Raw genomic sequence first — 12858 nt, forward strand, 5'->3', positions numbered from 1 at the left:
TGCATTCACTTGACAAATTGTGCATTTTTGTGTGTGTGTGTGTGTGTGTGTGTGTGTGTGTGTGTGTGGGGGGGGGGGGTTTCGGGGTAATTTTTTCTGTTTTTCTGAGTATTTTTTTCTGAGTTAAGAGAGCAATAGAACAACAGACACTTTCATTCCTTTCTTGAGAGCTCGATATAATGGAAGCAAACATGACCCACTTGTTTAGTTTAATCCAGTTTTACTTTGTTTTGGGTTTGAGACACTGGGAGATACTCTTTGAACAAGTCTTTAAGTCATATAGATGGTGTTATCATTAGTTTGTCGACTTTACGCAGGCACCGGTCACTTGCAGGTGCCAGGTGGGAGCTTCTCGCGAGATTTTGAAGTATCTCGTCTCCTCATTCAGGAAAAAAAAATTACCACAAAAAAACAGAAAAAATTACTCAGAAAAACAGGGCTTTGTCAAGTGAATACAATACGCTTCCATAACTGTAACATACATTGAAAAGCATAGTATTTCATGTCTACATCTGCTTGTGGGCTATCAGGATAAGAGTATGCATGTACAATATGATGTTAATTCCACTACAGAAAGGACTTGATGATCACTAACATTAGGGGATATATCGATATCAGTTATTTGTCATCAGTCATATGAGTTGTTATGTAGGCTATCGCAACACCATCATCAACACAGCTCTCATGTCCAAACCAACAATAAAATCCATTTCTATAGACAGCACTGTGCAGCCTGTTCACACATTGGAGCCTCACAAGAATTAACCAGAAAAGAGACAAAACTCAGACACAAATGAACCGTGATAAATAAAAAGTAGCCTAATATTAAGCAACAGTCTATTGAGCTACATGAATTAACAAACCAAACAAAAAAGAGAGCTGCGCGCTCATGCTATGTTGCTAGGCAACGCCGTGGTTGTTTACATTGTTGTCTGCAGAATGAGTCTAGTATGGTTGTTGTTGTACTCACTTGTCTGAACGCTTCCTGTGAGTCTCGCGCGCCGCGTTTGCTGCGGGTTCAACTTGTCTGCTCGGTCATCCTCACAGCATAGACTAGGCCTGTCAGTCTCTGTCTCCAACTGCGCTCGAGGCTCGGGGATAAGTATCACAAGCAGCAGACAATTCTCACATCTCAGGCTGCTCCATCATATCGAGATCCAGAATGCACCTGTTGATGACGCATCGTGGGTGTGTTTGATTTGCGTCACTTGGCGCGCTCCCCGGGTGGCGTTAAATCGCTGCTTAATTAAAGCAGATTCAAGTTTTTCTTAACGATGCCGAAGTGCAATAACAGTAATCACACCTTATAAAGACGTGATCCTTAATTTGATTGCGTTGTTACGCTTATACCGTTCACTAATCCCTGCTCGATGCGCAACAGCTGTTGAACACCCCTTGCACACACCTTACAGTCGTCCAATCATTTCCGGAGAATCAGCTGAGTGCAGAGAGTCAGCTGTGTGACGCTCTGCCCTCCTGTGGCCGCAGACACACCAGCACCATCTCCTTCTTTTGTTCCATCCTCACACAGTTTATCAGGACTTTTTCAAGTAGTTTTCTTTTTACTCTGTAGGGAAATGACTTCAAATGTTGCTTAGTAGCCTACTGTGCTTGAGTTAAAAGTAGCTAAGCAAAAGTCAAATTATTCACCCATTCATTAATTTTCCATAACTGCTTATCCCGCTGGGGGTCACAGGGGCACCCGGAGCCTACCCCAGCTGACATTAGGTGAGAGGCAGGGTACACTCTGGACAGGTCACCAGACTATCACAGGGCTGACACATACAGACAGACAACCATTCACACTCACATTCACACCTATGGACAACTTAGAGTCACCACTTAACCTGCATGTCTTTGGACTGTGGGAGGAAGCTGGAGTACCTGGAGAAAACCCACGCTGACACAGGGAGAACATGCAAACTCTGCACAGAAGAGCTCCCCCACCCTAGGATTCGGATCGCCCACCCTTGGTTCAACCCAGGAACCCTTTTGCTGTGAAGCGACAGTGCCAACCACTGCAGCACCATGCAGCCCAAAAGTAAAATTGTATTTTCAGGAGAACTATTTTGAACATTTATATTGTTAATTTTTTATAATTGATTTGATTTGGTCACTGGCAAATGTTTTTTTAACATCATGCCAACCAACCCCATAACGTGTGCCAACCAAGCCCCTGATGGGCCTTTTTGGCAAAACTGCACACCATGACTTAAATCACAAATCAGCTAATTTTAGAAAACATTTGTGTTCATTAAAACATATTTATTTATGGGTGAGATCGTGACGGTTCATTTGCAGTCGGTTAGAATATTGTAACGTAAATTATGCCAAAGAAATACAACACAGAGTTAAACTGTGCCAACCAACTCCTTCCATGAGTTCGGAGAGCTCATGAGAGACAGATATTCTCACCTTTTTTTCTTGTATGGGTCAAGCTCCAAAAATGCTGGATCCTACATTTCTCATAATGCAACTGATGACGTGTAAACTGTGAAAAATCTGTGGAGTGACCCTTTAGTTTGAGATATACTGGTGTTTGTCTAAATGGTGCTGCTAAGCTTAGTTACTGCTGCTGTAATGAAAGAACACGAATCGAAGTCTCCAAGGCAGGTATTAACATATTTATTACACCGTTAAGAGAACAACAATACCAGAATTATACTGCAAAGTTTCACAGACTGACAGACCATAGTTTACAGCCCAAAAAAAGAATAAAAAAAGAAACAAAAAGAAAAAAAAATCAACAAGAAACCACAGTTCTGACATAGTAGACTGGAAAGCTCTCTAGAGGACACTGACTCTAGGCGATGGAGAGACCGCCCAGTGTCAGCCTACCACTAACCTGTGGTTTTCATGTCTCAATTAAGTATTGCACAACAACTTCAAATCATTTGAGCTCTTTTTTTTCCACAATAAATTTTCTCAAGAGAACAAAAAAAAAAAAAAAGAAAAAACCCTCCCACCCCTGAAGTTTAACTCACTCCCTAGATTAATGCTACGGCCTTCGCTGTTCACTGTCGGCCCCACACATTCCCCCAATGTTTCTTGATAAGTAGGAAATTTAAATAACATTTCCCCCTATTGTGAAAAACAGGCATGCCTAAATTCATAGCCTTATTTTTTTTTCATTTGAGTTCTTTTTTTTACAAGCTCTTGCCTTTTGTGTATCGCCTCTTTTGAATTCACCCCCGCTGACAAGTCGACAAGCGCTTTAGCGTGTCTTCACAACAGAGAAGAGAAGAGGAGAGAAAGGGTTGGGGGGGGGGGGCAGGAGAGAAAAAAGAGCGAGAGAGAAACAACATTTCTTATCTGTGACCCTAGCTTGTATCATCGAAATAGGAATCGACGACACGTTTCTTTAAAATTAGCACAATTTTCTTTTTTAAATCTGTTCAAACAATTCAAACTCTTGATGTACTCTAAAAACGCCACAGGCATAAAGGAACATAACAAAAGTTTTTTTTTTTTTCAGGTTTTTTTTTTCTCATTTCTATTCATTTATGTTTCATTTATTTATGAGGTCTGCATTGTTACCAAGTAGTGATATGGTTTTGCAGCTGTATGAGCTTCGACTTTGGGTTTTTTATTTTCCTGTTCTCTTGTGCCCATTTGGTTTAGACTAGACCAGTATCAGCGCCGCGACTGATGCTCTTATCGTGCTGTAAGAGGTAGAGTGAGACTTGTTTGCCACCGAGGAATTTGTAGCAAAACACACATAGAGGAGGGAAGAAAGAAAAAAATAGAGCTTCTCAAAGAATCATCGATAATGTTTGTCTTTTTTTTTTTTAAACGTTTTTTTCTTTTTTTAAACCCAGGTTTTGCCCTGATAGTGATGAACACACACATTACTTGTTGTATACTTTCAAATACACTAGTGTCAAAACAGCTTGGCTGTTTCTTCACAGCTTCTGAGGAGTCGCTAGTAGTGGTGTCAGACACCTTTTTGGATTGTTTAACCCTTTAGAGTCAAGAATGCAGGTGTGTATTTTATTTAGACAAGTAAGGGAGAGATGAGGAAGTACAGAGGGAGCAAACAGCCCAGAACCTTTGTGGGCCTCCACTTGTTCCTTGAGGTCAGAATTTGTAACGCGCTTCTGTGTAGCACCAAGGTGTTTGGGGTGAAGAGCCTTTGTGTGCGTCAGGATAAGTGCTCTCTTACTGCGAATGAGAGGTTTGTTTGATTTACATTGAAGGTTTACAACAAAGCTGCGACTGATTAACTATCCCAACAGCAAAAAATGACATACTTTGATATGAATAAATAGAAAAACAACTGCAAATTGCATTGGTGTGAAAGCCCAGTCTCACATTCACCTCTTTGAGAATAAAGAACTTAACTGCTTAAAGCTGAAATGGGCACTTAATCTGACACTTGTGTAATGAGAAAATGTACAAACAAGATCAAAATATATGTAAAATTTTTTCTTCAAAAATGCTCACAAAAGTCATCAGTGTTCGTTAGTTATTATTGCTCCAGTTAAAATGTAACACTGCTGTGAAAATGTCCTTTATGTTTAATTCACACCTTCTCATTTCACAATGTAAGATGAGCGCCGTCGGTTTCCAGAAATAATTAAAAATAAAAGACTTTTTATGACACTGACGTTGGTTCTGTTCCATGAATGTGTGAACAAAAACCTGCAGAACTAAATAACCAAATATATGTGTGAACAAACCTCTTTTGAAAAATTGTTTAAATCAGGATTTTGGTCCTTGGTGTCAGTCTTTGGCTGTTTTTGGTGTTTTTTTTTTTTTGTTTGTTTATCTCTTGTGTTAATACTGTGTGTTACCTGGTGCTTTGCAGTGTTAAAGCTGTCAATCGGAGTCTACACCTCTGCATTTGGAAAGTTAGTTTGTTAGAATATTTTTTGTATTTTTTTTGTATTTTTTTGGTCGTTTTTTAAGTTTTTCTAAAAAATAACAAATATTTAACAAACGTTCAGTAATGTGCATGCACTGTCTGTAACTATTAAAAAAAAATACGTTATGGCCGCTTTCCTTGCCATGTTGAGAAGAGAGAAAAAAAAAAGTGGGTTTGGTGATTTTACATTTTTCCAACTTCCCCCATCCCAAAAAATGTGAAAACAGATAATGCTATCACTACATATGAAATGGCTGATGTGTTATGGCTCTATACCGACAACACAAGAATGCTGAAAAGAAGCATGCCGAAATAACCTCTGTGACAGTGCAAATACATTTATGTATGTCCCTTGTACAAAACATTTAAGTTAGCATTCCGCGCAACATGCTAGTTCTCAGAAAAGATCTGGGTCGGACTCGAGTAGCAGCTCTGAGATATAGCTTGTGTCTTTTCTTGAGGACGAAGGGAAGTAAAACTTATAGAACTACGAGGGATCTACCACTTAACACACAGAATAGAAAAGCAGCTTGGAAAAAACATAACACTTCTTTTTTTATCTCTTTTTGCTAGAGAGAGAGAGAGAGAGAGAGAGAGAGAGAGAGTTATGAAGGACTTAGAGTTGTGACTGGTTGAAGTACTATGCATTGTCACAATTGTCCAACACATATACAATAAATAACCATTGGTGACACCACAGGACAGAAGTCTTAAACACCATGACATCTACAGAAAAAGAATAACAACATGAGTAAAGATGGAAATGTTTTTCAGAGTTGAGACAGGAGGGGAGTGTCTGGGGCGCAGAATGAGTTCTCCACACTGTAGCTTTCCAGCTCCGAGCAGCCCAGCGGTCGCTGTTGTGGTGTTGTGACAGTATCGCCGGCGGAACAATGACTTCACTTCCTGTTTGAGAGCTTCTGTGACTCACCAAGCATGCACGTGCGAATTGTAGTCAGTACATCCTCCACATGTGCAGTGGGCAAAGTTTTGTATCTTGTCCAAGAATTCTTCCTTTTACATCCTTCAGGGAGACGGATTTGTATTTCCCAGCCCACTGACCTGGATATTATTACAAGTGAGAGGGAAATAACATTGGTTGAACAGCTGGCTCTGCTCGCAATCTGCTGCACATCTGCCCATTTCATGGCTGTCTGTGGGCCAGAGATTCAGTCCATCCCTCTCCTCTCTCCAGGCAGCAAACCTGTTTATCCATCCATCCATCGGTGTGTCTTTGAGGACATTTAAATCTAATATCTTTCTTCACAAAGAGTATCGATGACTTCACCCATTCTGCTAGCTAGTTTTGTTCCCGTGGTATGCTGTTTGGTAAAATGAGGTTGACTAGTCTCATATCCCAGGTACAGGAAGGAAATAAGCATAAATTCAAGGATGGAAAATAAAAACATTTAAAAAAAGGGGAGGTCAGATATAATTGTCTCGAGTTCACGGCTATCTCTGCTCAGTCTCTTAATATTTACAGGAAAAAAATAAGATAAGCTACAATGACAACAACATTAACAACAACAGGCACGACGACAAACAGACAACAAGAATAGCAAGTGTAACGATAAAAGGATGTCAATATTTAAATTCATTCATTCAAAACAAAGAATATCTTTGTGTTTCTTTAAAGTCATGGCAAGTCAATATGACCTGATTATGGACCTCCTCCTCCTCTTTCTATGACTACGCTGCAAGATAGACACAAGCACTGCCATCTCGTTCTGTTAGCCACGTTAGCTTAGTGTATCTTTGCAAGGCAATGCAGACAGTCATGCTGTTTGTGGGACTGAGGCCTGGCTGTTTAGCCCCGGGGGCCTTTGCCTCCATCCTCTGCGGAAGTCTCTTAGCGCGGTGTGCCATCCAGGGCGGAGGAGGACGGGGTGCTGGGGGTGGAGGAGCGAGGGGTAGCAGCAGGCGGGGTAGCAGCCGGACTCCCAGTCCCGCTGCTCGGGGTGCAGGCGGAGGAGCTGATGGGAGCAGGGGTCTCTGACCCCGGGACGCCTCCCTGCTGCTGGCTGGCCTGCTGCTGCTGCTGGGCCTGGAGGGTCTGACCACAGACATGGTGGTGCTTCTCCCAGTCCTTATGCTGGCAGAAGGAGCCGCAGTAGCGTGCCGTGTTGCAGCCGCTGCACGTTTCACTGGCTTTGCGGCCACAGTTCCAGCAGCTCTGACAGACAGATAGAGACCAAATTAACACAAACATAATACAGCAGAAGGATTTACAATCTAGATAATTGGCCACTTCAGCTGATGAACTTCTGATGATTGATAAAACTGTAATTAGGACCCATTGTTTGTTTAATTTTATGCCTCTATTCACACAAAAAGATAATCTGCTACAAACAGAGAACTAGTGAACGCCACGTGAAGATTAGCAACAGATATCAGCGCCCCAGTCTGCACATCAACAGAACTAGCCTCTCCTTTTACAACACTTAAGCTTAAAACAAACCACAGGCAGATCAAAAACCCATCTCTGATTACACTCAGGGCCTCTTATATATCTTGGAAACCGCAGGGAGAGCGTGTCAGGGCGGCTGCATATCCACAGGAAACAGGAGAACAAGGTTACAAACAGCTTCTGAAAGTTTTCCTCTGGGGCGCTTCTCTCTCATAAACATCACTCCTGCAATTAATGACAGATGTGAGCCATATTTCCCTCTCACTTAACTGATTAAACGTCAAGGTCTCTGATGGTGATTAGCAAATGAAAGCTCCTTTCCTTATTTCCTCTGCGCTGAATGGGTAACACCTTTCCAAACATCCTCGCTACTCTGTCGTAGAGAAGAGGAGGAAAGCGAAGGTAACAGATTCCTGATTGACCTTGTTTGCTTTACTGTACTCTCCCTCTCAACTATAAAATAACTTCTATTTGCAGAACCACTTCTAAAACTGTGCATAACTGTGCGACCTCTTTGACACTACAATGATTTGCCTGTACTAATACAATGATGAAATACATCCTTTGTAAGAGGAAATACTATTATCTGGGTCATTTGGGAGTCACTGGAACAGCTGGCAACTAAAGTGTAGTCAAAGCAACAACAAAGAAATACCACAACTACCAAACAAGAGGATGGCAATGACAGCTTCATGATGTGTTTGAAAGACTGAGAGTAGGTACTGAAGTGTATTTAACTACCTCGCTAGAGTCCTCCTGTTGGTTGATTATGGAGAGCGCATCCTCGGCTGCCTGCCGCTTTGCCTCGGCTACCGTGCGCTCCATCTTGGCCCGCTCGCTGCTGATCATCTCGTGAGCCTTACGCTCGGCCTCTGACACGGCCTTCTGCAGCTCTGACATGGCCTGACGCTTCACCTCATTCACAGCCTCTTCTGGAAAGAGTGTGGAGACAGAGGAAGTCAAGCCTCCCGTACCTGCAATGTAGTGTGCATTGTATCATCCTGTCGTTGGGAGGTTATTTTCAAAGAGTACACTGCTAAATTAACTGGTGTTTTTAGGTAAGAACAGTTACTATTTCTGAATATAAGCATTTACAATAACATTTTTTCTGAAATACCAAAAAAAAAGTTTCATTCAACAGCAGTGGTATCTAAGATGGTGCCTTCTGAAAGATAAATGGTAAAAGCTGTTTTATGTGCTAAATCTGTAACACATCTGGAAGACAGAAACCATAACCATAAAACTGACGCTTTCACTCATTTTTATGTGAGGACAAAATCTGAGAAAAGACATGCTTTGTAGTTCTGGAGATGATAGGAATTAATTCACATGGCAGGAGAAAACTTATTTAGCTTTTGTCGTTATTAGCTTTTGTTATTCTGAGATCAGCTGCTTGTGGCACCCTCTGGCAAACATCACATTTAACCAGACATCAATTTTTTGAATGTGGATAATATATTATAGTGGGCGCATGAACACATGGCACATCAGTTACTTCCATTCATTTCAATCACTGAGGCATTTAGGAGGTGACAGTGACTCTGGCATGTTTAATCAGTTACAGTAGATCCTCTAATAGGTCAATGTGTGATGTTTTAATTCAAATAGCTGAAAGGATCTTGTTCAGAAATGAGCAAACCAAGTCTATATTTTTTCATCCGATTTGAAAAATATCCCGAGACAACAGCATAAGCCAATTAATCCCAGGTAATCAGTCAGAAAACCTGCTTTTGAGATGGAGCACCGTGTTATTTCATACTTGTTTTGTGTAATGAATAACCTTGCTGCGCGGGTGTTAAGCGGTGGAATTCCAACCAAACGTCAAAGCAAAAGGAGGCCTTTTTGTTTGCTCCCATCAAGCCTGTAACTTGACTAATTGTGTATGCAAATCAGGCAATTTATATTTAAATTATGCATTTCCATTGTGATCCCAAAGGCCCATGCGGTGAGGGGAAGTGGGAAACCGGTAGGACACCGTGCAAGGTGCTTGAATATTTATCACCAACTGTAAACATTTTGCCCATTTCAAACAGATGTATTCAACGCCGCACTCCATTGTGTTAAAAATCCTATTTTGCAATCCTCCCTGGGTCACATTTAAATCTGTCTCTCCTCAGCCAGAATATATGCGACTGAAGTGAAAAGGAAATACTGAGGAGAATGCGGAGTGAATGAAAAATAGTGAGCACCATTTATCCTACAGACAAAAGATAAATACAGCTTTATGTCTGACAAATATGCTTCACTTTACTTCATTTCATTTGCACACATTACACTAGTATTACAAATGTAAAATCTGTTTTCAATATCAGACAGAATGTGTGCTTTTCTAGAGACAGAGATATTTTCTCTCCATTGTGATTGAGCTAAATTTTCAAACTAGGGTGGTTTTGTCTTTAACCTACTGTGCTGCCTGAAGTCATGGAAATTGCCCTGGTGCCATGTGATATACGCCTTGTGCATGGAATTGTGATTACACACCAAATGCCTCAGATGGAAGATCGATCAAAGCTGGTGAGGGGAGGAGAGTACTGGAGAGCAGGCAGAGTCCCGATGGTGATACTCAATTCAATTTAAATGCATATTACTTGTTCTGAGTATCTCACACATCATGCTTGGTCAAGCAAGGGGACAATTTCTTTTCTCCAAGGGGTTTAAAAAGCAGATATACTGTATCACTGATGGAGAATACAAAGTGGATTCCTCGAGCCCTCGGTGGAAAATTCTTTCAGTTTTTCAGAAGAGCGATAATGGTGATTGCAGCTGCGCTCAGGAGTTTAAAGAATGCTGTTTGTGTACGCTCAAATTTTAATGGCAACTAATGAAAGCTGTTAAAGCAACAAATTAGTTTCAATACTTGATCCTAACTGGCTCTACAAATTTCCCTCTGCAATTTTACAACACTTTGGTTAAATAGAATAGCTGCAATGTCTGCCGCTAAGGGGATTACCAAAGTGCCAAAAGCAAAGAAGACACCAAGTCTTGCTACTGTACTTTAAACAGCAGAACCACTGGACCAGCTGTTAAAGCTGCTTGTCCCTTATTTGACTGGTGCAATAAAATTGTTTTATGACCTGACATCATATTTGGAGTGTGCAGAGTGTGGTGTTGAAACTCTTATTTTTTAACTTCCTACTGTATCAAATATAAATGATTTTCTGAGAGCAGCCTGACACATCAATACAAGTCTACCAGAAGAGGAGGTTGCAGACAGCAGACTATATTGGGACGAGAGGGGAGAATGGGGTTTAAAGAAACACTTCTCATCCCCTTCCAGCCCTGAGTCATCTGGGTGAAGGATGGACATGATTTCTACAAAGCAAAATGTCTTTCAAACTGCAGAGAGATAAAGAGAAAGCATGTGTGTGATGACAGCAGCCATCAAAGTATTTCTCACCAGCTTTCTTCCATATCTCTTCAGGGACGTAGCCAGACACAGGCCGGTGCAGGAGCTCCCTGTGAATTTCTGAGGAGACACAAACATGCAGCCATGGTAATCAGAGATCAAACAATGTTTTGCATTACACAGCACAAGAGTTTGCAGAACAAATCAGCATGTTGTAGAACCTGTTGGTTACCCTGATGTTTCCACCAAAAGGTTTAAGGAATAAAGCAAAACATCACGTATTTATGTCACAAGCTGCCTTTCCATCCACCTCTTTTTATGTGCATTTTTGATGTGTGCAAAAAAAAAAAGTGCAGAGATGCCAACCCAAAAAGAAAAACGTCTCGAAAAAAAAAAAAAGCGTAAAAGTTAAATGTGACTAAGTACAATGCATGGACCACTGCAAGCTCTCTTTGTCCCAGAGAACATAGCTGTAATATTAGTTATTCAAAACTCTATTTCCATTGTCCATTGTGCTCTTCATTATTACGCCGCCATTGTTTTCTTGCCTTTGATATTTGTCTAGTGCTCTTCTTTTGCAGTGGTATACAGGCACCCAACTAAAGAACTAGTGCCATCTACTGCTTATTAAACCAACTCCCAGTATCTGCATAACAGTAGTGGATGGAAAAGCACATAAATTCTCAGTTTGTTTTGGCGATTTTCGGAAAATTCGGCAAAAATTTGCGCTACATTTGGATGCAAACCCAACTACTGATGCAATAAACTCATAAGATGTAAAGTAGTTTAGATTTTTAGCGGACAGAAATATGTACAACTGACTGTGATCAGTATATTATGATAACATGATGATGTGGCTTAGTGGCAACACGTACAAACTTAACAATAGAGGACCTAGTATTGAACCCTGGGGGACACCATATTCACTATCAGCCTTTTTTTGACATAAAATTGCTGGAGAAAATAAAAAATAATTATTATGATCACTCTCAAGTGGGATGCAAACCAGCTAAGTCACAAAAATTTAGATAAGTTAATAATCATTATTATAGGGCTTGTTTAATAGTGGTTTGAAAACTGTAGATTTGCCCTATCTGTAGCCAGTGTTTGATCTCTCTCTTCTGGGTTACTATAGAAACAACATGGTGGACTCCATGGAAGAAGGTCCACTCCATCTGTAAACATAAACAACTTATTCTAAGGTAAAGAAAGCACAATGATTCTTATCTTTGGGTGATTATAAACTAATGAAAACATAGCTATGAATATTACATTCCATTTTTTCCAATAGATGCCCCTAAATGTTTACATGAGTTACAAAGAGGAGGATGGAGAGAGCTGGTAGAATTAATATTATTTGAATCTGTCATAAAAACACACATGCAGAAAGACTGAAGTTAGTGAAAATACCAGTGGGGACATGTTGTCTTACATTAAAAAGGAAACATTGACATGACTGATTTAACTTATTTGGCTTTAAGCAGTCCTGTAAACATACTGATGGCTTTGTCACTGTGTCCTTAAATACCTCTAAAGTGAGATCCCCTACCTGGTGTTGCATTTTCCTGTGCTGCCGGGCTCTGCTGCCTTGACTGCCCACTAGCACTGCCTCCCTTCTTCAGCTCTTCAGCGTCGCTGTATCGTCGGATCCAGTAGTTGAGCTCCTCGCGGTCGGCCTCCTGGCACCGCCGCAGTACTGTCAGTGAACGCCTCGTCTTCTCCACCATGTCCATAATACAGTTCAGCAGCTGGTGGGTGACAGGGAGCGGACAAGGCGCTGAGTTTACACATAGACGTGAAGGGATTGATTTCAATTCAGCAAGGGTGCAGTGGCGGCGGGTGGGGAACTAAATTAAAGCCGACATCTGTCATGTTATTTCAGTTAGTGTCTCATTATTATATTCATCTGTATGGTGGAGTTTGGTAGTGAAGCACCAGGGCGTATACATTGGAGACATGCTCTCACCCTTTGAAATGTCGCTTGGGTTTGTCAGGTCACACCTCTCTGCTTGACATCCTACTTTATCACTTCAGTCAATAATATATCTGTGTTCACATATGTGATTGAGTGATTCAATTTTCACTGCATACCAATAACTGTGAGATGAAATAGCATTATAAATGTGATATGAGATGTTCTGTCCTATTTCATGTTTGAGCATGTGACTGCATTAGGAGCCCTAAAGGTGAAGAGGCAAGCAACAATTCAGGAATATTTGCATTGTGTTTGTTGCACTGCAG

At 41.0% G+C, this 12858-nt stretch overlaps 1 protein-coding gene across 4 annotated transcripts in view; it reads right to left on the reverse strand.

Moving 5' to 3' along the window:
* Positions 1-2609: 2609 nt before the first annotated feature.
* The window catches only part of runx1t1 (RUNX1 partner transcriptional co-repressor 1), a 70568-nt gene continuing 60319 nt past the window's right edge, over positions 2610-12858 (reverse strand). For 2 of the 4 annotated variants that reach the window (XM_033637225.2, XM_033637224.2), the window contains exons 8-11: positions 12167-12365; positions 10669-10737; positions 8013-8203; positions 2610-7037 (exon numbers count right to left, since the gene is read on the reverse strand). In XM_033637225.2, coding sequence (XP_033493116.1) covers positions 6714-7037; positions 8013-8203; positions 10669-10737; positions 12167-12365 — 783 coding nt within the window. In that variant the 3' untranslated portion in view covers positions 2610-6713. Of the gene's footprint in view, positions 7038-8012; positions 8246-10668; positions 10738-12166; positions 12366-12858 lie in introns of all 4 variants that reach the window. The other 2 variants (XM_033637223.2, XM_033637222.2) reach the window with 1 other exon arrangement.

Source organism: Epinephelus lanceolatus, chromosome 16, assembly GCF_041903045.1.
Source record: "Epinephelus lanceolatus isolate andai-2023 chromosome 16, ASM4190304v1, whole genome shotgun sequence".
Taxonomy (NCBI): Eukaryota; Metazoa; Chordata; class Actinopteri; order Perciformes; family Serranidae; genus Epinephelus; species Epinephelus lanceolatus.